The sequence below is a fragment of the Danio rerio genome, chromosome 23 (assembly GCF_049306965.1).
Source record: "Danio rerio strain Tuebingen ecotype United States chromosome 23, GRCz12tu, whole genome shotgun sequence".
In the NCBI taxonomy this organism is placed as follows: Eukaryota; Metazoa; Chordata; class Actinopteri; order Cypriniformes; family Danionidae; genus Danio; species Danio rerio.
In genome coordinates this window covers 6,122,462-6,149,895 of record NC_133198.1, presented here as the reverse complement: position 1 = coordinate 6,149,895, position 27,434 = coordinate 6,122,462, and the positions used below count along the sequence as shown (strand labels likewise).

Below are 27,434 nucleotides of genomic sequence, written 5' to 3'. Positions count from 1 at the left end.
GGAGGGAGCACTCTTGGCTTAGCATAATCCTGCTGAAAAATCCAGCTTAAACCAGCCTAGGATGGTTGGCTGGTTTTAGCTGGTTGACCAGCCTGGTTTTAGAGGGGTTTTGGCCACCTCCAGTCATTTCCAGCCTGGTTTTAGCTGGACAGGCTGGTAGATGACCAGCTAAAACCAGCTTGACCAGCCTAGCCAGGCTGGGAGCCCAGCCAAAACCAGCTATGTCCAGCTTAAACCAGGATGGTCAAGCTGGTTTTAGATGGTTTTAACTGGTCACTTTCAAGCCTGACCAGCTAAGACCAGGCTGGAAATGACTGGAAACCAGCCTGGAAGTGGCCAAAACCCCTCTAAACCCAGGCTGGTCGACCAGCTAAAACCAGCCAGCCATCCTAGGCTGGTTAAGGCTGGATTTTTCAGCAGGGAAATTATTGAATTTATGTAAGGGGATGGGCAAATTTGGCCCTGATGAGCCCATGTTCTGCAGAGTTGTGCTCCAACACTAATCAAACAAGCTAATCAGTGTCTTCAAGATTACTAGAAAGATCCAATTAGGTGTGTATGATTAGCCTTGGAGCAAACTCTCAGAACAAGGGCCCTCCAGAACCGAGTCTGGCCATCTCCAGGGTTGTACTCTCTGCCTGAAGGCGCCACTGTAGGAACACGTAATAAATAATATTTTGCGAATAAATTAAGATTTTGGTCAGGTATGGTGGCCCATACTTAGAATTTGTGCTCCATGATAGCCCATTCAAGTGCACACACACAGCCATTGCTGCTGCCCCTGGGGATCAGTGGCTTGGTCAAGGTACTCACCTCAGCCGTGGTATTGAGGGTGGTGAGAGTGCTGGTTTTACGCTCCCACCACCAACAATTCCTGCCAGAGATGGAACTCGAACCTACAACCTTCCGATCACAACTTTATAACCGCTAGGCCACAGCTGTGCCCTGTACTATCATTCACTATTCCATATGTTATTCCGGTAATGTCCTCTTGAATGAATTATGTGAGAGCACTAATTTAGAAACTGAATATGGCATAAGTACAGACAGTCTGAGCACTGATTGTTGCTGTGAAATATGGGACTGAATAAGTGCACTTCTCAAAAAAAAAAAAAAATTATTATTAAAAAAAAAAATTAAAAAATAAATATAAAGGATTGTATAAAGGATTGTTTGATTCGCTGCTTCAGTAGTGTTCATTTATGCACGGAGAGCTACAGTAATCTCTGCTTGAAAGGCAATCCTTCAGAACCAGGACTGGAGACCCTAGATTTAAAAGGGAAAGGAATGGCATAACAGATAAACAGGGTAAAATATCAGATAAAGCAGGGATGCTCGATCATGTTCTGGGAGATTTATTCCGAGTTCAGTTTCAGTACATGTTCCCATTCACCTTTTTTATTGTTAAGTGTTGCTGAAAAGCTTTTTTTTATCTGATTTAGCTGCATTTGATTATAGGGTCTGAGCTGAACTTAAAGAGGAAGGTAGGACTGGGCATCTGAGATAAAGCATAGTGAACTGAAAGTACACGTATTACATTGCTGCTGCAGGGAAGTCTAAACCTGCTGCTGTGAGATGATGTTCTGTAGAGATTAGCTTTAGCCAGCTTCAGACCAGTGACTCTGAAGACCATAATTAGCTGGTTCAGATATTTTTAATAGGGTATAAGATCCTGTCTACAAGACAGTGGCCCTTCAGACACTGGATTAGATAACCCTGTAGTATGTCTATTGAAGGTAACGCATTAAGAATGTTGTCTTAAATAATCCGCCAAGTATGTCATTATGCTTCAGGGAAGAATTCCCTACTGAAAAAAAAATCTTAAACCAGCCTAGGCTGGTTGGCTGGTTTTAGCTGGTCGACCAGGCTGGTTTTAGAGGGGTTTTGGCCATTTCCAGGCTGGTTTCCAGCCATTTCCAGCCTGGTTTTAGCTGGTCAGGCTGGTGATGACCAGCCAAAACCAGCTATGTCCAGCTTAAACCAGGCTGGTCAAGCTGGTTTTAGCTGGATTTAGCTGGTCATTTTCCAGCCTGACCAGCTAAGACCAGGCTGGAAATGGCTGGAAACCAGCTAAAACCAGCTAAAACCAGTCAACCAGCCTAGGCTGGTTTAAGCTGGATTTTTCAGCAGGGTTTTCTTTTTGGTGCATCACTATAAACAATGTTCTGTTTCTTTTTTTACTGTGTGATCTTATGTCCCTGATATTGTTGTTATGCAGTTTCAAAATGCAACATTGTATTAATTTAAGGCCATGTGAAACAAATAAGTTAAATTAATTTGCGATTATCTTATGGCATTGATGCAATTAATTGCGATTTAATATTTCAATTGGCTGACAGCTCTACACTGTAGTAAAGCTTATCTTTATAAACCCTGCTAAAATACCATGGATTCCACGTTGATTTTTGCTGGTTAGTGCTAGCATCATGCTGTTTTCAACCAGAATTATACTAGTTCAGCTGACCCATCAGCATTTCTGCGTCTGACACATACTTATCTGCCAACACTACCAACAATGCTAAACAAATACAAACAATGCAAGAGTTTTCAGCAGGTGACTAACCTACTTCAAAAATCAACTTGTAGTTTGTAGGATAACCAATCAAACAGTTGATGATTGCGACCTAAATTAGTATTTCTACGCAGTGAAGACTAGTTCTAAATGATTTTTGCAATCAAGTCCTGGGATAGAAAGGTTACAACAGACTGAAAGTTAAGAAATGCGACCAGTTCTGCGTCAGCGACCTTTAACTGACCTGCCACCCATGTTGAGAACTGAGAAATGCATGTAGCTAAATAGTTAGTTTCGCAGCACCACAGTATAATCCGTGGTGTCATGCAGATCCTGTGTTCCTCTGATATAAGGAATGAAAAGTGTCATTGGCACTCAAGCCAGAGCCAAGTCTTATCTTCACATGGTAAGAGCACATAGTATGTTATGTCCATATGGGCCACCGGACCAAGTTGTCCCACTTGTTTTAAAGGAATAGTTAATCTAGTAACATGTGTTAATATTAATTATATTAAAGAGATGAAAATTCTGTCGTTTACTCACATTTTGAGCACACTTGTTTAAACCTATTTTTAGTTCTTTCTTCCGTTGGACACAAAAGAAGATCATTTAAATTTTTTAGCTGAAAGAAATTCTTGTTATAAAGAAGAAAATGTGGGTTGGTTTTGTACCATTACTATTTAAGTTAATGGGTCTCAGGAACCAAAATTCTTCAAATATCTTCTTTTTCTTAACAGAAGAAAAAAAAAAACTCTTAAAAAAAAACTCATAAAGATTAAAAATCGCATGAGAGAGAGAGAGAGAGAGAGAGAGAGAGAGAGAGAGAGAGAGAGAGAGAGAGAGAGAAGCTGCGTCCCAAATAGCACACTATACACTATGCACTCATGCCCTATATACTTATGCACTCACACACTCAACAGGATAGTATATGTATGTAGTGTCGTCCCAAATGGCACACTAATGTTTTTTTACTAAGCGGAAATTCAAACCGTTTCCCTGATGACGTTTGGCGGTTGTCAGATCAGTGAAATAAACGACCGCATTATCAAATAATACCTGCCGTGAGTATAACCGCATTCACCATCAGGAGGCGCTAAAATCACTGTTGTAGGAGAATTTTGCTTTCACCATCCAAAATAAATAAAGTTATCCAACATGTGCGCCCGATAGCGCCGCCCCTTCCGCTACGTAAGCAAACCTGCGGTCATTGAGTGCTTGAAGTGTCCATCATCACACACTTCATTTTGCCGGCTGAATGAGTGCATCATCCGGGTAATAAAGTGCACTTTAAATATTTTTACAGTTTTTAGTGTTAACACACTACTTACACTATTTATACTACAAAATAGCATAGAATAGTGCATTAAGTATGCGATTTGGGATGCAGCTATAAAGATGAGGTGAGAAATGTGGTGTGATGTGAGAGAAAAGGTGATGTAATTTTCATTTTTTATTTTGAGTGAACTTCCTTTAACAGTCAATTCGCTTGTAGATTACTTACAGCTAAAACATATCAAATTGGCACATCAATATCAAATAGGAGGTATTTATCTGCCCTGTCCAGTCACAACTACAGTACTGTTCAAGATTTCTTAGTTGTAAGATCATTTACTTTTTCTCAAATACTCATGGAAGATGTCATATACTCATCTAGGTTGAAAATTGCTACTGTGAAGGATTCCAATTTTAAATGGTCACTTGAGTCTTCAGAAATCATTTTAATTGACCAATTCAATCCACAAAACAATTCAGAATATTTTCAATAATGAAAACAGAAAAATATCGTGACCTCACCTGTTTTCTTAATACGAGCAGCATCCTTTGTAACAGCGGCAGTCTCACTCCTTCCGACCATGTTTTCAGAAAAAACCCTGAAGGTGTATACATTTCCCATCACAAGGTCAGTGACAGTAACGTTAAGCCTGTGGAAGTGCTCCAGAACCGTGAACCACTCCTGCCAAAAACATTACAACATAAGTTTGCTTCTGATGGATACGATGCATGCATTTAAATGCAAAGTATAACATTTCACCACTAGAGGGTGCATATTCACAACAAACAAGGGCGTATTTTGATGACACAGAAACTGAGTGTGGAATTGTGATAGTTGTGGTCTTCAATACATCTTACGGGACTGTTGAAACTGTTGTAAAACTGTCTAAGTCATAGCAATTGCTGATAAGAGACAACACTTAAGCAGTGGAACTTTTATTATGTCACAGTTCTGGATCTTCCGATTCTGGATCTTCAGCTCGTAATCATGTGGGGAAAGTTTTATCATACTAAATTAATTTCAGGGTTCTATTGTAAAGCTGTTCTGTACAGTCTAAAACCGACAACATATTAAAGAAAGGGTGCCTGAACTCCTGCATAGTTTAGCTCCAACTTACTTCGACACACTATCCTGGATGTTACTAGTATACCTAGAAAGTGCTTGATTAACTGGTTTAGGTGTGCTTAATTGGGGTTGGAACTAAATTATGCAGGACACTGACCCTCCAAGACCGAGTTTGGGCCCCCCTGTATTAAAGCATCTTTGGTGTAACCCTGTTTTCTATAAAAACCAAACCAAAAATTGGGGATGTGTGACATCATTAGCCATTATTTAATTGATTATTTCTGTGCATTTGAGATTCTTTTTAACATTTGTAAAAATGTAAATACATAAGTCAGTAAAATTAGTTCATTTTAGTGTTTTTTGCAAGACAATCTAAGATACTGTAGCTTTTACTAGTATTTTATTTACATTTACATTTAGTCATTTAGCAGACGCTTTTATCCAGAGCGACTTACAAATGAGGACAAGGAAGCAACTTACACAACTATGTAAGCTATACATAAAATGAGAATGTTCTCATTATTTACACACACTAAAGTCAAGTGATTAAAAACTTTTATGAATTTCTTTCTTCTGTCGAACAAAAAAAAAATATATATTTAAGAATGTTAAAAAAGCAGCCAATAGCCCCTTTCACAAATACACACCTTTCCGGAAAATTACCTGCAATTTTCCGGGAAGGTGTGTATGTGTGAACAGGCCTTTTTTGAAGATACCGGTAAATTCGTTCTGGCTATTTTCTGGAAAGAGAAGTTGTAACATTACTGGTAATTTACTGGAATGCTGCGCTGTGTGAACGCAAAAGGAAGATTGCCGGAAAGAGCGCGTCTAAAACGTGCAGATGTGAGACGCCTGCTTTAGCCAATCAGAACAGTCAGACGCATTCACGTCCGCACGGTTTATGAGAATATAAGCCTTTACATTTAGCTGCTAGAAATTAGTCAGATAACGTTTATTTATATGTTCATCTTAATGCCAACCGTGTAATTAATTATCGATAAGATGCTTATGATAAGCCGTGGTTTGTTTACCTTCAAGCTTTGCGTGTGCCCATGAAACAGCCCATGAGCGCCAGCACACACACATATATCATGTACATCTCGACATGCGAAAGTGTTTCTCTATATGTTTTCATCGAAGTTGTTCACAATACTGATCCATCCACAGAGTTTGTGATGTAGTCAAATGTTTACAAATGCAAGCGCAGCCATTTAGAGCTCATTTCAGGTTAATGATGTCAGAATTTACCGGTATTTTGGAATGGATGTGTGAATGCTCTTTTCCGGAAAAATTCCGTAACGTCCTCGCCTCTTAAAAACAGCGCTTTTTTAAATTTACCGGTAAAGTCAATCCGGAAATTTTCCATATAATTACCGGTATCACTGAGTGAAAGGGGCTATTGACATCCATAGTTAAAACACCTAATAGGCTACTATGGAGGTCAATGGTTGTTTTTTTCCCCCGCCATTCTTCAGTATATCTTCCTTTGTGTTCAACAGTGGAAATTAACCGGTTTTGAATAAGTGGAGGAAGAGCAAACAAGAAATATTGCCCTGCGGTTTCCTTGCAATAAACATACTAGTGTTAAATATCAACGGGGACCACTTGTGGTTTTGGCTAAAGTGTCTTTAGATGACGGGATTTTGTACTTCGTGTTCTCTGCACATCTTGTGTTCGCATCAAGCTAGCTGTTTAGTATCATGCTTCGCATCATGACAGTGAGAGTTATGAGATGTCATCATGGAGCGCTCTCGATCTGTCAGCACTTTACACCTTCCCAAGTTGATGATCTCCCGCCAACAAGTCATCTGACCCACGCCTCAGCCACCCAGATACAAGCTTATAGATAGACATGTCACGTCCATATGCAGAGTCTCAAGACTCTTCGTTTAGATTTACAGGCTTGGCTGATGGCTAAATTAAGTGTTGTTACATGCATCCAGCTTAAAAAAAAGAGAAGAAGCTGCAAACAGTGCTTGCTGTTGGATAATGAGGTAAGTGTGAGGGTGTGGTTTAAGCTATTTGGACATTTTTTAGGGGAAAATGGTTTATTCATACATTAATTTTCATTTCGGCTTAGTACCTTTTTTAATCCGGGGTCGACACAGCGAATGAACTGCCAACTTATCCAGCATATGTTTTTACGCAGCAGATGCCCTTTCAGCTGCAACCCATCTCTGGGAAACATCCATACACACTCATACGCTACGGACAATTAAGCGTACCCAATTCACCTGTACTGCATGTCTTTGGATTGTGGGGGAAACTGGAGCACTCGGAGGAAACACGGGTAGAACATGCAAACTCCACACAGAAACGCCAACTGAACCAGCCGAGGCTCGAACCAGCGACCTTCTTGCTGGGATGCGACAGCACTACCTATAGCGCCACCGTGTCCCCAAAAAATTGTTTATTCTATTAATTATATACATATCGTAATTAAATGTTCAATGTCAGTAAAATATGGTTATTGTTTAGAACGCACATGCACATAAAAAAAAGTTTGATGGAAATGGCATAAATTTGATGTGCACTAATTTTTAAAATGCGCTTAAAAAAGATATGCACATAACTTAATAGGATAAACTTTTTATTCGATAAGAAAAGATGCACAAACTACGATGGAAACACTTTTACCAAACAAATTCCAGTATCCGCATAAAAAAAAATTAGTGCAGTTTTGTTAGAAAAGATCATGTGTTGATGAAAAATGTGCGCAAATGGATAAACCAGCAGGCTGACCACATTGTAAAACATCTGTAATATTGTTTTGGTCATTCTAAAATGCATTAACCGGTTCAGTATCAGTGTTATTATATTATTAATGACCTCCAGAATCAAGAGGGTCTGTGCTCCGCGTCTCATGCCTTCAAACGCCACCGCAAATTTACTGCATGTCAGGATTGCCTTCTGAGGCGCAAGTCATTTATTAAATGAAGAAAAGATTCACACAGCTTCTCCTACCACTGCAAAATCAGTTTTTGCTATTGATATTTGGCGGCAGTTAATCAGGAAGTGATGATTTTGTTCGCTTTGACTCGTTGGATTGTAACGCAGCTTTATTCGCACATCTTTTTATGCGATATTCCAGTTTTGTGCATAAAGTTAATTTGCATTTTTGGATGGAAACATAACTACAGATTTTTAATTTGAGCACAAAAATCTGCCAAACAAGGTTAAATGTGATTACACCTCTACAATACTGTATTAAATGAATCAGTATAAGCAATAAATAAAGTTATATCATGGGCATGGCGTAGGAATTACAATGTTGAGATGGTTTATAAGGACATGCCCTGTGTCCTCATAAATCGGAACTGTTCAAAATCATATTTAACGTGCTCTTTTCACATTCAAAATTGCCACAAGTTCCCTGTGAATATTTGGTTTAGGTGTAGGGGCATTTTAAGGCAATGAAATAGGTGTTTTATAGACTGTAATACATATATAAGTGCTCATAAACCACTAAAACAAGTGTATGCGTTACCTTTAGGTGTGTTATGGATAAATACGGGACTACCAGTAGGACAAAGCAAGTCTCTGTCATAATGAACTGACAGAATCATGCATTCAAACAATTTATTTAACATAGCTGAACAAACTAGAGATGCTTTGTAAACTGACCACTAAAAAAACAGTAATCAGTCAAAAAAAAATAAAATAAATAAAAGTAAAAAAAAGCATTAATGTTTTCATCCCAACCCTCATTACACTTTATTTTGATGGTTCGTTTGTTGAAATTAAATTTCATTGCATCTGCATGACAACTAATTCTCATTAGATTATAAGTAGACTGTTAGATTGGGGTTAGGGTTGAGGTTGGGGTTAGTGTAATGCCTCATTCAGACTAGCTACAACTTTGTAGCTGCCTATGTCTTTCTGGGTGGCGACTAGCTTCAAACGCAGGGGTGTGTAGGCAAAGACAGCACGAATACAACCGGCCTCTGAGCGAGCTGAGGGAGGGAGCTCTACTAGTGTTCTTATTGGCTGGCGCTCAAGAAAGTCGCTCTTCATTTGCATAGAGTTGAAGAATTCTCAACTTTTTCGCATCTCTCGACATGCCCACCTGGTCGCCAACTGTCATTGTCGCTTGTGTAGACGGAAGTCGCCATTAGTCACTCAATATCTGTTAAAATGAACGGTTGCTTGTCGCTTTGCTACTATGAGTCGCTTGAATGAGGCTTCAGATGACATGTACTTGCAAAGTTTCTTATAGTCAGTTATTGCCTGTTGAGGGAGAAGTATCAACAGATACTAAGCAGACAGTCTACAAACACTCAAATAGATCATCAAAATAAAGTGTTACCTGAATAGTTTTTATAAAATGGAAGTCATACAATATAAACTTCCTGTGTGTAGAATTGTGTATAAAATAATCATCACTCTTACTTGATGGGATACTATTACAATATATATAAGCCCACAAGAATATTTTTGAGCTTTCATTACTGACTTATTATAACGGCATGATTCCTGTTTTTAAAAGATGTCACTTTGTTTGACTGACTCTTGAAACGTCACACCGTAGTTTGGCAGCTGAGAAATATAGGTTAATTGACAGTCTTCATGTGAAGACAAGACAGTTCAACTTCCCTTTAAGTTCTTTAAAGGTTTATCAAATGCGCAATCTTTCTCAGCCTCTAAGATCGCTGTTCCTTAAAATAAAAGGGAAGTATACTGCAATGTATTTTATGAGTGAGGAACTAATATGCTGACAGACATTTCTTGTAACATTGAGCCCTGTAATGCACCAGCTATCATTTACTCACTCCAGTTTTCTTGTCAGCCTTCTGAACGGTGTATCCTGTGATCTCAGTATTGCCGTTGTCTTTAGGTGGAGTCCATTCCAGAGCTGCATTGAAGCCCCAAGAGTCCACGAGCTTGACCGAGACTGGAGGACCGGGCAGATCTACACATGTCCATTAAAAATGATTTAGCCTCCTTAGTATAGATCATTTTACACTGCGAGGTCTTACTCCGTAAACAGAGGTGTCAAGGAATGGATTAAGAATGAAAAGTGGGGACAGAAATAGATAAGAGCGCTGAAATGAGCGGTCTCTAGATCATAGCGTGTCTCACCGACAATCTGAATTATGAGGGTAGTCTTGTCCTCGAAGCTGTCGACCTTTACACTCATCTCATAGCTGCCTGAATCATCTCTCTCAGCCTTGCGGATAAACAGAATGCTATCCTTGTCGCTGTTTCGGACATTCACCTTCTTCGTATCCAAAGGCTGGCCATTCTTGGTCCATGATATGACAGGTTTAGGTTTGCCCTAGAAAAAATGGAGCATTAGGAAACATTAGAGGTAGCAAGGGACTTGACGGAGTGAGTGTTCACTCAGATTAGAGACTAAAATAGATGTGATAGCAAATGTAAAATGTAATAAGAAGCAATTGTTCGAATACAATAAAAAAATTCCCATGGATTCTTAAACAGTCTATGAAATTTAGAAAATAATTGTGTCAATGCAAAATATTTAAAAACAAAGTATTATATCTGAACAGGCATGGATGTTATTGCGTATGCATTTGTGGTTTCCATTTGGATGCATATTTTTTTTTAGGATGAGAGCATTTAAGTGTTTAAAGTTCTGTGATTTACTAAGAATTGTGGTAGTCAGTTTATTGGTAATTGTGCCTGTGTTTAAAGCAACACTATGCAAGTTTCTTTCACAGAACTGTAAGCTGACACCTTGTTTGGAAACCATGCTCACCAACCAGGCTCACCAACCTGTTGGTGCCTTCAAATCATGTTGTATAAATCATATTTTTAAGTTCAATGCATATGGATGCCACTAAAATGTTATTACAAGTGTTCCAACTTGAGTTTGAGTCCAGAGTCGGGCAAATGTCAGTTAAAAAAAATCGCAGCATCACAATTTTTTTATACATATTGTATATCTTACATGCAGTTTGGGGTGTAGAATTAGTAAGGACAGAGGGGACGTGTTCCTAGCAATCTCCACAGACTATTGAAATGTCTCAAACCAATAAAATGAATTCACTTACAAAGAAATTGGGTCGTCAACATTAACCTAGAGAAGCAGACAGGGTTAAATCGTGTTGTCCCCTTTAGTCCTACTGCTCCCAAACACATTTGAACAGTGTGATTGACACATTTGAGCTGCGTTCGAATCGTCGACTCTTCGAATGCGAGTCAGTTGTTCTAACAAGGATGCGAAAGACAATCTCCAACCTCTGTCACTGGAGCACCTTCTCCGGTCAGAGGAGGGAGGTTTTTTTCCCCCACAGCACTTCAGTGACTGACCTCTGTTACACCTTTACCTGTTGTCATCTGGAATATTGTCTTTATTCTCTTTTTCCACCTGAGTATACTCATCCCAAGGCCCCCAGAGATTATGTAGCACCATTGATGCAATCCAAGACCTGTGAAGAAATGATACCAAGGTATCCATAATCCTGGACCAGGCCATATCCTGAGCTGATGCTGTGGTGGTCATGGAGCAGTGGAGTTCATAAGACCTGAAAGACCCCAGTGACAGACGAGTCCCCACATTGATCCTATAGGCCAGCTTGAACACCGACCGGTGACCTACTCACACCTGCAGTTCTCCACGAGTTCTCCAGCCTCCGGTGCCTAGGCTGCAGCTTCACACAGGAAGTTTGGCCAGAAGAAAAATGGTTGTGCCCAACAGAGCCTGGTTTCTCACAAGTTTTTTTTTTTTCTTTCACTTCGTCAGTTGAAGTTTTTTTTTCTTCGCCACTGTTGGTTTTGGGACTTGTGGGACTAGTGTTTAGGCTTAGAATGTTTTTTTTTTTTTTTTTTTTTTTTCACAGTTATTTTTGTTAATATAGTTTATAATCTTTTTTTTTTTTTTTTACAATAACATTGCTTTAATATGAGATTAACTCCCCATTTATGTGTAGTTAACTGCTGATCTGGAACCTTTAGATAGGTCTATTAAATATTGTTGTGCACATTTTATATAAATGACAGTAATTATTCTTTAAAGGTATTTTTTTAAAGATCAGTTGTTGAATGAAAAGGTGCATGTTAAGCTATATTTTGCTTGTTTTGACATATTTAAAATTTGTGGCTTACAATTTATTTACTTTTGGTGTGGTCAGAGATAAATTTAGGAAATTTTTGGAAATTTTGAGCCCTTGATGTGAAATACAAACTAACTGCAATGTGACGCAACACATTTGCTCATGCACATTAAGCAGGCTTAAACACAACACAGAGAAAAAGTTAAATGACTGAGGAGGCATGTGGACAACACAACATCTAAATCAAGTAATTTTAGCATGTCAAAGTCAAATTTACGCACATAAAATATATATTCCCAACAACAAAAGTGTGGCTAGTGAAAATGGCGGGTGGCTAGTAATGTTGGGAATCTCCTAGTCACAGAGGCTGGTAATCAACAAGGTTAATGTCAAGCTCTGCATACAATATAGATTAGGAAATCGATTATGAGTATTCTGATCATAAATATAGAGACATTTTTGTTGCTCATGACTTTTGTAGATATCAGCGGACACATATGCTGTTTAGTGTGCATGTGTCAAGCATCTTGCTGGTTGAGGCACACTATCAAATCAAGTTTATTGTGCATATGCAAACAGACAGATAAAAAAATAAATAAATATATAAGCAGATATTGGCCATGATGTCTCACATTTGGAGATCCTAACAGGGCCATTCAAAATGTTTCAAACTTTTATAAGTTTCTTTCTACTAAATTTATTTTGATAAATGTTGGAAACTGGTAGAATCTGACATCCATAGAAGATAAAAAAGAAGCCAGTAGCATCCGTCTAAATATTATTTATGCTCAATAGAAGAAAGAAACTCTAACAGGTGTGGAACTAGTAGAGGGTATCTAAAATAAATAAATGGGTGAACTATCCCTTTAGGGGCAAACAAACTTATTGTGGAAAAAAGTAACCATTAACCCTTGATATACAAATCTAAACTTACACTGAACGGGATGACAAGATTGATCTGTTCTCCAGCATGCCTGATGTATTTGGACCTCAGGGCACGGGGCATGCGGATCCTGGGCCGATCTGAAAAAAAGAAGCAAATTTAGATGTGAATTTATTTAAATAGGAGATCCTATTGTATTGGCTGGCATGGTGGCTTAGTGTTAGCACTGTTGACAGCCTTACAGCTGGGCCAGTTAGTTGTGTGGAGTTTGCATGTTCTCCCTGTGTTCACGTAGGTTTCCTCCAGGTGTTCCGGTTTCCCCCACAGTCCAAAGACATGTGGTATAGGTGAATTGAATGAACTAAATGGGCCATAGTGTTTGAGTGTGAATGCAGGAGTGCGTGTTTCCCAGTACTGGGTTGTGGCTGGTAGGACATCCGCTGCATAAAACATATGCTGGAATATTTGGCGGTTCATTTCGCTGTGGCGGCCCCTCATAAATAAGGGACTAAGCCAAAAGAAAATGAATGAATGAATCCTTTTGGATTGGATCTACATTAGAATTTGTGATTACTGGATGCCTATAAATGAAATATTTCCCTTCAAATAATCATCTATCATCAAGTCGTTAACCTCTGTGTATCAAGCCCAGACCTCTAATCCTCACATCCCAGCACTGCAAAGCAACAGTCCATTAATTATGACCGGAAGCACTGCAGATGTAACTGCAGACAAGCTGACACACTGCTTGATTGGGTTCACATTCAGCTCACCTTTGGCCTTACCTTAACTCCTTGACCCAATTACTCTAATGCCTGTGCTTGTATGTGTGAAAAACCTAATCCTTGTTATCCTTGTTATCCATACCCTTCTTACAGTCCATGTTCTGATATGTAATCCTGACTGATGCCTTGAATCGCCGCCATGCATCACATCATTCATTGCTAAACCCAAATGGATGAACAGATCGTACTCTTTTGATTCTTTAGGCCAACACACCCACATATCACTAATCCCTCAGGGTTGTCTGACCTAATAACTATGTTTGTGAAGATAATTAGTTGATTCTAGTATATTATATAGGTCAGCAGTTCTCAATCCTGGTTCCCCGCACTGCTTATGTTGTATGTTTCTCTTGCCCTTTCAGAAGTTTGTTGCATTATGTGCCCTGTGATGTGGACATGCTAGGATATTCTGCCTTAATTCATGTGTAAAAGTGTGTGCATCTGTTTACTTCAATGATTATTAACATATGCTAGATGTAACTTCTATGCAAAACTCATGGTTACATTTAACCCTTCACACTTCTGTAATAACTGAAGATGCTGCAAAATAGTGGTGTAGTGCAAATCTGTTTATTTTTAATGAGATCACTGGAGTCAAACAAGTTATCTACCAAATATTTTATGCTTTTAGCAACATTCCAGTATATGCCATTCCCCAATCTTGGGTCTTTTAGATTTATCCTTGGTGAACCTGGCAACCAATCTAACTGTCTGTCGCTAGAGCACCTTTAGAGGTCAGAGGAGCGAGGTTTAATAATAAAGATAATTCATGTGAGGCAAGAAAATAAACAGAAATTGGGAAACCAGCAACAGGTTCCTCAATGCAAAAACAATACAAGACAAGCAACTGGGAAAAACTGAGGGCTTAACTAATGGTGCAAACAAGGAGCAGGTGGACGCAATCAGTGAAATAATAATGACTATGGCTGTTTCTCAATTCCAAGAACGCAGAGAACGGACTTGCGTTCTTGTGGAGAGCGGTCTTGCCAGGTGTCCTCGGAAGAACGAACTCAGGAGCCTGCGAGGGCAGAGAACGCGTCCTTTGAGAATTGAGATGCTGCGTTCTTCCTGATGGTCACATGACCTTCACGCATTTTAAATGGAAATTATTTAAACATTACAGCATTTATACAACGATTTATTGTTTCCCCCCTTTTCAAAATATATACATTGCATAAAAACATTATAAATATACTCTGCACAATATAAATAAAACTGATTTTAATATGAATTTCAGCAAACAAACACTTAATGTGTTCATTCCTCTATTAAGAAGTTCATAGTAATGTTTACTTTCACCGTTTCATTTAGAGAAACTCCTGAGGTAAATAAGTGATATCTATGAACTTTAATAATAAATCTAAATAAAATGCTGCGCTTCCCACCTCCAGTCGCAATGACTTCTGGGACTTCCAGAGCGAGTTCGCTGCTCAAGTCTGCATCAGTGCGTCCTCGATATCAAGATCACATCCGGGAAGTTTCACGCGTCCTCCGTACTTGCGGTCTTGAGTATTGGAGCTGAACTTTGGCAGCTGATGATGACGTTGCACCAGAACACGAGGATGCAAGACAGCTGAAGAACGCATATTGAGAAACAGTCTTTATGACAATGTTTTGTACTTAAAATTGAAGTAATCGATTACCAAAACTGTTTGTTCATCAACATTCCTGATATATTATCTTACGTTCCTCAAAAGAAAGTAAGTCATGAAGGTTTGGAACTCTGTGAGGATTAATAATTAATTTTGAAACCTCTATTTGGGGTGAACTAACCACATTCACTGATAAGTATGCTCTGATATGCGCACTGATCTTGAAAGTTTATGCATAATAATTAATTCATTAATTTTCCTTCGCCGAAAGCTGCGGTCACATTAGAGTTTGAGCATTTAAACAAGCTTATTAGACATTTAAAAAAGCGAGCAATTGCACCATGTTTTAAATTTCTGCCCAGAGAGGTCATGTTTTGATCCCTGATTGATCTCACGCAGTCAAGTGATGCGATTTCGCAGGTCAGAGTTCACCAAGCTTGAACTTCGCACTGCAGCGACCTACGAAACTTGACGCATGACCCTGCGTTTCCGGTCTGATGCATGTCCCTTATTTATCAGTGAAATGAACCACCAACTATTCTGGCATATGATTTAAGCAGCGGATGCCCATCCAGCCGAAACCAGTACTGGGAAACACCCATACACTCTCGAATTTACACACACACTCAAACAATATGGCCAATTTTGTTATACCCAATACACTTATAGCGCATGTCTTTGGACTGTAGGGGAAACTGGAGCACCCAGAGGAAACCCACATGAACAAAGGAGAACATGCAAACTCTAAACAGAAATGCCAACTGTCCCAGTTGGAACTTGAATCAGTGACCGTCTTGCTGTAAGGCAACAATGCTAACCACTGTGCCACTGTGTCACCTTATTCACAATAACATATAACAAAATAACTTTTGATTTTGTCCAGTGATTTAAAGTAATAGTGTTAGATCAAATGTACCATCAGTAGCTACTAAAGCAAAGAATCACCCCTCGAGAACAAATATGCAATCCAACTTAAAAAAAAAATGAGCCAAGGTCGAGCTCCAGCAACCAAAGTGGTCAAGTGCAAGGGCAAAGTACCAAATCCTGGACATAAACACTTCTTGACCCCGCAGCTGTCAGGAAAATCACACTACTAACTAGAGCAGTTCCTTCATATGATCCTGTGTCTAGATAAAAACGGATTATCAAAATGCACAATTCTGCAAGTACCTTCACTCCATTTTGGGAGGATAAGGTAACTCAAATTGCACTGACAGCCTTAGGTCTTTATGTTTGTAATTTAAATGCTAATGAAAGCTCTTGTCGACACAAGCCAATGGGATTTATAGACACACAGCTGTTGAATACATTGAAGGCAAGAGAGGGAGCTCCTTCCACCAGCTCCTCTCACTGTAGGGAAACACATACTGTCATCTGAGCTTTGGCAATAAGCCTCATGAGCCAGGGCTCAGTGAATACACTGAAAATGTATAACACTATGAAGTAATCAGTGTTTGAAGAAATGAGACCCTATGAGGTAACCAAAGATGACCTGTCACTTTCATGTGTCCCCTACATAAGCAGGTCTAACCAGTGTGCAAATTACTGTATACTTTGTCTACGGGGGGGTCAGCTTTTTTAAATATTCATGCCTCGGTGAACTAAAAATATATCTTTATTTCAAATACATCTAATTTTCTTAGTGTTTTGATGAATAACAACTGGATTCTGACCTGGATTCTGTTTGGAGTAACCTGTGATCAGTGTTGAGGAGGTTACTTTGGAAATGTAGTCATTACAGATTACAAATTACCCTATATAAAATGTAATAAGTAGTGTACCTTTTGGATTACTTCATAAAAGTAAAGTAACTGATTACATCTGATTACTTTTGGATTACTTTAAAATTTCTAATGGATATTTTCAACTAAATCATTTTCAAGCCTTTATACCAAGCAGGAGTGACCTTACAGTAGCTCTGAAAGTTTCTCATCACTTGAATTAAGAGTATATTCATATAATTTTAAAGTACAGCCGCCACAAAACCAGACCTTATAACAAAAACAGTGTTTACTGTTGTTACAAAATTTTAATTTTAATTGTGAAGGGTGATTTTTGTGGCATCTAAGCTATTTTTGCAATTTTCATTTTTAAATTGAAGCAACTTAAATCCAATCATACTGTATATTAGTGATCAATAAAACTGTCAATGAAACATATGAGGAATAACTGTTGAGTTCAATTATTTACTGCAATAATATTCTTTACCAGGAGCGAGAGGTGGCAGTAGCACACCAAAAAGTTTGTTGTCGACCACCGAAAAATAGGAAAAAATAAAAATAAAAATCACAATTCAAGCCATCATATGGATTTACTTTCATCGGCTAGACACCGGCCTCAACGCTCTGTGAATGTCGGTGGCGTCACTTATTGATTCGTGATCGGTAAATGTAGCTTGTGTTGACCCTACTGCGCTACTTCACTAATAAAATAGCTTCGCTACTGAAAAGCTATTTGATTTAGAAAGTAGCAACGCTACCGCCACACTACTTAGAAATGTAGTTAAGCTAGTAGTGTCACTACTTGCAACTCTCAGACTGGTTATAGTAGCCTAATGCTTTCAGCGGCAGAGAGGATTAACGTAACTGGTAGATGTGGTGTGCCGCAAGCAAACTGGAAAACCCATCGAAAGCATCAGAATAGCACTGCTTTAATAAATAACAAAAACAGGCAAAGCAACAGATTAATATTATCCAACATAGCCCAGATTTTTAAAGAATATTTTTAGATGTAACCCCATTTGTAATCTTTAACATTTTCATAAGTAACTGTAATTAAATTGCACATTTTTTCCTCAGTAACTGTAATGAGTTACGGTTAGTTTTATTTTGTAATTAAATTACGTAACGCCATTAAATGTAACTAGTTACTCCCCAACACTGCCTGTGATGGGCTATTTCAACAAAAGGTTATCAATGGCAACCTGCTTTAAATATAAAATGGTGAATTTTGCAGAACGGGGACAAGTTTGCATCTTTGCAGCAATAAATAGATGATCGTCACTTACTGTTAACTGTATAACTTCCATGTCTGAGCATGAGTGTCTATTAAAATACTCACTATAGTTTAATTTGACTTAACGTTTAGGCTGTATGTAGGTACAAACACTTAATTTACAAGAAAAGGTGTCTTTTGAACACTTATTGTTCCTATCAGCGGGCTAGATCTACCTGTTTTAGACCACCGTCAGAATAGTTTTCTGCATCCCTGCTGGGCGCTCTCATGCATTGGCAATGCTATGAACCATAATGTGGTGAGGGTGGCTTTATATCAACTCTCATTCATTCATTGTCTTGTCGGCTTAGTCCCTTTATTAATCCGGGGTCGCCACAGCGGAATGAATCGCCAACTTATCCAGCAAGTTTTTACGCAGCGGATGCCCTTCCAGCCGCAAACCATCTCTGGGAAACATCCACACACACATTCACACACACACTCATACACTACGGACAATTTAGCCTACCCAATTCACCTGTACCGCATGCCTTTGGACTGTGGGGGAAACCGGAGCACCCGGAGGAAACCCACGCGAACGCAAGGAGAACATGCAAACTCCACACAGAAACGCCAACTGAGCCGAGGATCGAACCAGCAACCCAGCGACCTTCTTGCTGTGAGGCGACAGCACTACCTACTGCGCCACTGCCTCGCCCTTTATATTAACTTATTAACAAAATTAATATCATTTCAGATACAAGTTAGAGAAAACTAATATCCAGACCTCCATCTCACCCTGGGTCTAGCCTCTCCAAATGTTCATAGACACTCACCCATGACCTCTCGGACTGGTATGGGCTGAGGCAGGACAACAGGCTCACTGCGGCCTCCAGCATTCACAGCCACCACACGGATGTTAAGCATGTCCCCAGTTGTCAGTCCTCTGATGGCATGCCGGTTGGAAGTGACAAGCTCGGTATTGGCAACCACCCATTCAGAAGCTGTGAGGTAGAAAGGTAATAACATTTTGATCATACATTCATTAAAAACAGAAAACCTAAAACCTAGATGTTGATACAAAAATCCCCATGATTCATCTCCTCAGATAAAGCTTGAATATGAATTTCCAAACACACCAGGGGTGATGTCAGTATAGATCCACAAATCTAAATACGGGGTGTGCAGATACGGTGACAGTTGGTTGAAAGCATCCCGTCCTAATAGGGAGACTTACAGGAGCTTGGAATAAATCAGTCTGTGGTGACATTTCAAAGACAGGTGCTATAACCGACTGTCATGTAGCCTACTTTTCTGGTGACATCTGATAGTTCGACATGGTTCAATTTCGAGATGAAGGCAAGATGATTGAAACACTACCTCTAATCTAAAGAGCTTATCAGCAGTACTGTGAGGATATACGCACATCCTTCCTTGCAGTATTCCACGGCGTATCCATCCAGCCCAGAGCCAATGTTCTCTGGGGATCTCCACTTCAGAGTGACTGAGGTATCGTTGACATCGTCCACACTGAGGCCTTGAGGGGCACTAGGGGGAACTGGACATTTATTAGAGACATACATACAATGAATTCACAGGGGGGGAAATAAGGGTGGAGTGGATGGATGAATGGATTTGACAGATGAATGAATCAATTGGGGGAATGGATTTATGGGACGGATAGATGATGGATGGGGTTGATTGGATTTATGGATAGATTGGTTGAACAGATGGTGGAAGGATGGATTTGAAAAAAGTAGATAGATGGAGTTGAATAAAGGAATTAACTGGTTCATGGGTTGATTGGACCAATGGATGGAAGGATAAAGAATTGAATTGATTAGATAAATGGATTGGTTGGATGCATGAATAATGGACTGGATAGATGGACTGGACAGAATGGATGGATGGATATGTGGATTTGGTGAATGGAATAATTAGACAGATTATGAATGGGTCAGATTGGATATATTGTAGGGTTGGATGACCTAATGGCTTGGGTTGAGTCAAGTTATGATTGGGTTCAATTAAGATGGTTGGGGTTAAGCTGATGAACAGATTAATAGGGATGTACAGTATCAGAATTTCACAGTACGATAGTACCTCGGTATGAATGGCACGGTACGATATTTATTGAATAATTTACAGGAAAAACAAAACTAATGAAAAGACTCGAAAAAAGTGTTTATTTACCTTAGCGCTGAACATATCAATGACATACAAATTAGCCATCTATCTGTAAGTTTCGAAACAGGAACTTCAATTTTTCAACTTTAATAGTGTGTGCTGTGTTCTGCAGTCCCCATGACTGTTTTTAGTCGTATTCCCCGACTTTTATTTCACCACAGTCTGGCAGTGCCTGCATACTGTCTGTCACCTTTTCTCCTTTTTCGTATCTTTTTAGAAAGAAATCGAAATGCTTCCACACATCCGATTTAAAACTCGCTTTAGGTTCGATCATTTCCAGCTTTTTTTCTTCCCCCCTACTAGCAACACACTCCATTTCCGCATTACTGGATCTGTAGTGACAACAGACCGCAAAAGGATGATGGCCACGCCTAGGCTGATGGGAATTGTAGTTCCCGCTACCTCCCGTTCGCTTCATTCGCCTAAGCAAACTTTTCTCAGAAATATAGTTTTATTGAGTCATAAGCCTACAGTTATATTGACAAAAATTACTATTGCGGTATGACGGTATTTACAATATTGTTACATCCCTACAGATTAATGGATGGGGCAGAATGGGTGGATTGTGTATGATGGTAGATTTAATAATTAAAAGGGTGGGTGGATGGATGGATGGATGGATGGATGGATGGATGGATGGATAGATGGATGGAATGGATGAGTGGGTTGGCTGGATGGACAGATGAACTAGATGGATGGGCAGATGGATGGATTGAGTTTTTCAGATTGATGAATAGAAGAATGAATAAACCAAGTGGATGGATAATTGAAGTGGATGGGGCATACAATATGAATTAATGGAAGGATTGGTTGGATGGGTTGAGTGGATGATGTATCTGAATGGTTTATACATTGATATATTCATAAATGGTATAGATTGGCGAACTAAGCTGATTGGTGCATGGCTTAGTTAATTAAGGAAAGGATTTGGTGAATACATTGAGTGGATGGATATACTGTATAGGGTCATTTGGATTGATAGATAGAGGAATAAATCAACATGGGTGGATTAAATAAGTGGATGGGTGCATGTATAAATTAATTAATGAAAGGAATGAGTGGATGAGTATATCTGTTTGGTTTTATAAAATGGATGAATAAATAAATTAATGGTATGAATGAACTAAGTGGATGGGTACATGGATTGATTAATGAATGGAAGTAATAGTTGGATGCATAGATGAACTATGGGTAACATCATTTGATTGATAGAACAATGAATGCACTGTGTGGATGGATGTGTAGATGGATGAATGGATGGACCAAGTAGATGGATAGGGTTGTTTAGAATGAATGATGGATGATGAATGAATGAATGAATGAATGAATGAATGAATGAATGAATGAATGAATGAATGATGGATTAGTTTAGTGGATGAGTTGATATGTTTAGATGAAATATTGGGCTGTTTAGATTAAATATACAGTTGAAGTCAGAATTATTAGCCCCCCTGAATTAATATCACCCCTGTTTACTTTTTTCCCCAGTTTCTGTTTAATGGAGGGAAGATTGTTTTAGCACATTTCTAATCATAATAGTTTTAAAAACCTATTTTTAATAACTGATTTATTTTATCTCTGCCATGATGACAGTAAATAATATTTTACTTGATATTTTCAGGACACATTTATACAGCTTAAAGTGACATTTAAAGGCTTAACTAGGTTAATAAGGTGAACTAGGCAGGTTAGGGTAATTAGGCAAGTTATTGTATAACGATGTTTTGTTCTGTAGACTATTGAAAAAAAATAGCTTAAAGGGGCTAATCATTTTCTCCCAAAAATGTTTTTTTTTTTTTTTTTTTATTAAAAACTGCTTTTATTCTAGCCAAAAAAAAAAAAAATAGAAGATTTTCTCCAGAAGAAAAAATATTATCAGACATACTGTGAAAATTTCCTTGTTCTGTTAAAAACCATTTGGGAAATATTTAAAAAAGGAGAAAAAAATCGTAAGGGGGCTAATAATTCTGACTTCAACTGTATATGAATGTTGGTACTCTGCTTCTCTGAATTAATAGATGTATTGGGTGAATGTATTGATTGGATAGACAAATGAGTGGATGGATAAACGGACGCTTTACCTGCTGGAGGAGGTGGTGTAGGTGCTTTTGGTGGCTCTTCTACAGGTGCAGGTTCAGCAGGAGCAGCTGATGATCAAATATCCAGATATATAGGATTAAGACAAGCCTTAGCAATTCTCTAAATTAGGTCTCTCAAACTGTAAAGCATCTGGATCCAAATTAAAGTGACATAAAATATATATCCATTGCAAACTAATTTACCCTCAGCTGGAGCATCAGCGGCAGGAGCAGTTTCTTCAGCAGGGCCTGATAGCAAATCATTACACTTCCATCAGTGCTGTGCCACTCAAGAGAGATCGCTATATTAGTACTGTTTTGAATAAGCAGTTTTTAGTAATTGTAGTTTAGCGTCATGGAGCAACAGCTGAGAGCTTACTTCTGCAACAGAAACTTCAGCGGATATTTATACTTACCTCAAGCTAACATAACCTCCCCCTCATGCAGTGGCCACAACAGCTTCCACATCAGCGCTTGAGGAGCATACTGGGTTCATGAAAAGCCAGGTGAAAAGTCAAGCCACAGTCATTTCGGCATGCAGTGAAACACTTTTCCGCTACCGCACTGCACAGCACAGCTGTTCTCAGGGGTTTCAGGCCACAGATAAGCTAACACTGCTATCATTTTTGATTACTGGATTCATTAAAAACATCATTAAAATTGCAACATTGCATCATTCAAATTGTATTTAAATGATTTTAATTACTCTGTCTGACAATCAATTACTCAATAAGTGATTTAACTACTGTGACCACGGAGAGTGACACAAACAACTGAGGTGTGGATCCATGTGCAGGTTTATTAGAATCGTCAGGCAAGCAGTGGTCAATACGCTTATTTCACGCGGCCGCCATTTTAAAGAACCAAAGCGAGGCTGCGGTGGGAACAGTGGCGTAGCGCAAAATGCAAAATGCGGAGGCCCCCCTGCAGGGATCGCCGACGGGGTCCCCTGATGAAGAGGGGGGGGGGGGGGGAATGGGTCATACGTCAATTTGCTTATCACTGACGTCATCACGTTTTACCGTTTCTGTTTGGTTAACAGCCTATGGTTAATAAAGGGGTATTTATAATTGCACTTCACTTTATATAAGCATGTTTATTTAACTAAATGTATTGCTGTTTGAATACAGTATGTCATTATAGATGTGTAGTGGATGTGCAGTAATCTCTCATATGTAATAAACTCAGACAAGTTCAGAAACTGTCACTAAAATATCTGTGATTGTGAACAAGAAATAGAATAAACAGTCTAATTAAATTGTTAAAATAAAGTAGAAGTAGATCGGTTTGACTGTACAAGGGAAATACCTTCACACTGCCTGTGCTAAATCATTTGTCGTCGGTATGCAGAGGGGTGATCTGCTCTCAGCAGGGCCGGATTAACCACTGGGCCTTATGGGCACAGGCCCAGGGGCCCGTGCGCACTAGGGGCCCCTGCGAGGGGGGAGAAAAAAAAAGACAATTTCGGTGTGTCTTTTTAGGCTAATTGCAAATAGCTCATCTAGTTGGACTAAGCTATTCAGTGGCGCAGTGGCGTACCTTGTTAGGCACACGGCATCATCTTTTGACGCGATTAATCATAACATCGGTTCGAATCCACCATCAGTTGAACTCGTGCTACTTTTTTTCTCCCCATTACATATCAGATTGAAAATATATTTATTTTTAACAGGAAAGAAACATTTTTTAAAAATAATGCAAATGTGATATAAAGTCACAAGTGTTTAATAATGTTTAGCCTTATTATAGGCGCCTGCCGCGCCTCCCTCTCTTCAAAAACTCTATTGCTCAGACAACTGTATTTCCTCTGAGCAAAAAAATCGCGATCACATATTAATATTATTATTATATTTAAATTGCCTTTCTTTCTTTAACTAAACAGAATGCTGTAATTGGTCAAGTGCGGAAACGTCAGTTTTGTAATAACCCGCACTAAACTGAGCGGACTTTAGTGTAACGTTATATCTGTCATAGATCAAAAATGAGTGGACAAGTGGATTTAGCAAACGCGAGAGAAAGAGGAGAGGAGGCATCTTTATTGAGGCATTTTCCATACACACCTTCTTTAAACAGACCCGTGATCAGGAGAATGAGGGTACAGAAGAAGACATTAACTTTAAATGATGAGCAGCTAGCATTTAACCAGGCGGAGGAGGCTAACTGCAGCGCAGCGCGGACTGAATTTATCGTGTAAGAGACAGACAGAAAGGGAGAGAGAGAGGGAGAGAGAGAGAGAAAGGCCCAGAAGAGGAGGGAGAGGGGAGAGAAGAGGTATAGTGTCTGTGATTTTGGATACTTTTAGGTTTATAATCAAGTCTTCATCACGAGAAGAGTAGAGAAAATACAGGGAGAGGAGGAGAGAGACAGTAAATTAGTGCTTGTATTATATAAGACTCATAGAACTGGATTGGAGAAGCATTGTGCGTTATATGCCATGGCAATAATATGCTTTATAAGTTTGTAAAAGCAATACACTAAAATACCCTTTAAAAAAAAATTATATATATATATATGTAGTTTTATTAGTATTTTTATTTAATGCTTTGAAAAATAATTTAAATCTTTGCAGACTATAAATACATATGTACTATATATCATTTATTTAAATATGTGGGCAACAAATTATAGATTCATTTTATTTAAAAATTATTATATTATTCTTATTTTTTAAATTCAACTATAGGGGTGCGGCCAGGTAGGGGGCCTTACAAGATAATGTGCCCAGGGGCCCCTGAGTTCTTAATCCGGGCCTGGCTCTCAGGATGCAAGTGGGAGAGGCTGCTGTACGAGGACTGACTGGGCCGCCTGTCAGTGCTGTGAGGTGGGGGAGGGGCCGGCGGCATCACACGCAGCTCGTTGAGAAGAGTAGGGACGGTACAGTATGGACAAATGACAGTCTAAAAAAATCTCCAATAACACACAAAAAAAGTCGCTAGATTTGTCGCTAGGGGGGTCTGAAAAGTCGCTAAATCTAGTGACAAAGTCGCTAAGTTGGCAACATTGGCGGCAAGCAATCAGAATGAAGTAGTTCACTGCTTGAGAGGTGTTCAGAGAACACAGACGTGTGAACTTTGGTTCCGACCACAGTTGTTCTCAAGAGTTTGATTATTGCGGTTGCCGGTGGATTTTCAATTATTGACAATCGCAACGAAGCGGGGCCCGTCCGCTACGCCACCCGGTGGGAAGAAATCCGGAAGTATAGGACCAGCACTGTAAACATTGCAGTAATATGCTGTGTACTACAAACCTCCAGCTGTTGCCGCGATTTCAAAATGCAGAAATGGTGTAACCATCAATTAAATATTATTTAGTAAGTTTATTTTAAACGATTAAAAGCAATTTAGCATCAAACAACATCACAACCTCAGTGATACGCTCAAGTGTCCTCCTAGGCTTCAGCCCATGGCACTAGTTAAACACCGTGAGGACGCTTTCCTGCTTCAGCCTATGTAACCCGGTGAGTGATAAAACACTGCAGTCCTCTGCAGCACACCCTCGTGTTGTCTTTAATAGTGTTGTCCCGGTACTGAAGTTTTAAACCCGGCTGTTTCCCGCTAACATGGAAGCGCTGCTGAGCGCGGATGACTCGACTGATCTTCACGGCTTCGCGCTTCAGTCTCCGTGTATCTGTGTTTGGTTTGCACTCAGTTTACCGCTCTTCACCCAGTGCAAACACAGACAAACGGACTGGAGCGCGAAGCAGCCCTCAAGTCGAGTCATCAAGCAGATCGCTCGGCTCGTCAGTGTTTGTGCTCGATATACAGCGGTGGGTGAACTGATGATCTTCTCGCCCAATCACAATCATTTCTGTTAAACACATGAACACAATGGCAAATCAGCGCTGTTTAAGAAAGCCATCAACATTTGTTAGCGCGAAATTGCCGGTTTTTCTTTTAATTCAGTATCGTGACAAGTCTAATATAGTGAAAGAATCAATTTATTAACTCGAGTTTGATTAATGGCATCTAAAACGTGTGTTTGGGAAAGAAAACGTTAGCTAACTAGTGCCATTTCCCTTAACTTAGCTGAAAATGAGCTCTGATATCCCTTTTTACATTCACCATTTGTTCAGAACGGACCTGCGGGTCACCCGGAAGGCGGAGAAATGATAAATTTGTGTCACTTTATTTTCGCTGATAAGATATATAGCGAGTCACACAACATTCCTATGTAACTCCCAATGATACTTCCGGGTTTCTTCCCACCGCAGCCTCGATTTCGCTTTTGAAAATGGCGGCCGCGTGAAATCAGTCTATACAGGGGCAAACAGATGAGGGCAATCCATAGTCGAAGTCAAAATAACAGGCAGATGGTCAGAGGCAGGCAGCAAACAGAATTAAACAAATAAGCAAGGCAAAGGATCAAAAACACGGCAAAGGCAGACCAAGGAACCCGCGTTGTAATGTCACTAACAGTAAACAAGACTCGGCCAATTGAATGAGTGAGTGTGTAGCTTAAATAGTGTGTGCAATCAGTCTCTGACAATCCTCAGGTGGTGTGAGAGTAATCAGTCTAGATGAGGAAGCATGTGTGAGTGTAAACGGAGTGCATGTATGAAAATGTAGTCCAGAAATGGAGGATTTGTAGTCCATAGTTATAGTTAGTGAAATCCAGCGATCTATGGAGTTATGATCGCTGGAGATTGTGACAATTACTTTACTCAATACCATTTAAAATCCCTACAAATCTCAATGCTTAAACAATAGGAATTAAACTCAGTTAATTCTTTGCATTCAAGCTTTATTAAAATCTAATGCTTTAAGAATAATACATATTACATATATCAAAACAAAACAAATAAAAACTTTAAAGTAACAACACCAAATTTCATACAGTACGTTCATTTCTGACTCAATTTATTGTTTATTTATTTTAGCTTTGCCATGATGACAGTAAATGCTATTTTACTAGATATATTTTTCAAGACACTTCTATACAGCTTAAAGTGACATTTAAAGGCTTAACTAGGTTAATTAGGTTAACTAGGCAAGTTAGGGTAATTAGGCAAGTTATTGTATAACGATGGTTTGTTCTGTAGACTATTGAACAAAAAAATAGCTTAAAGGGGCTAATCATTTTCAATTTCCTTGCTCTGTTAAACATCATTTGAGA

At 39.2% G+C, this 27,434-nt stretch overlaps 1 protein-coding gene across 9 annotated transcripts in view; it reads right to left on the bottom strand.

The window, feature by feature from the left end:
• Positions 1-27,434, bottom strand: part of mybpha (myosin binding protein Ha) — a 48,501-nt gene that overhangs the window by 17,003 nt on the left and 4,064 nt on the right. For 2 of the 9 annotated variants that reach the window (XM_073938186.1, XM_073938189.1), the window contains exons 1-9: positions 22,739-22,808; positions 22,527-22,635; positions 22,326-22,391; positions 19,484-19,615; positions 18,894-19,061; positions 12,798-12,886; positions 9,930-10,125; positions 9,620-9,759; positions 4,307-4,466 (exon numbers count right to left, since the gene is read on the bottom strand). In XM_073938186.1, the coding sequence (XP_073794287.1) occupies positions 4,307-4,466; positions 9,620-9,759; positions 9,930-10,125; positions 12,798-12,886; positions 18,894-18,984 (676 nt within the window). In that variant the 5' untranslated portion in view covers positions 18,985-19,061; positions 19,484-19,615; positions 22,326-22,391; positions 22,527-22,635; positions 22,739-22,808. Of the gene's footprint in view, positions 1-4,306; positions 4,467-9,619; positions 9,760-9,929; positions 10,126-12,797; positions 12,887-18,893; positions 19,062-19,483; positions 19,616-22,325; positions 22,392-22,526; positions 22,636-22,738; positions 22,809-27,434 lie in introns of those variants that run through there. The other 7 variants (XM_073938188.1, XM_073938191.1, NM_200558.2 and 4 more) reach the window with 4 other exon arrangements.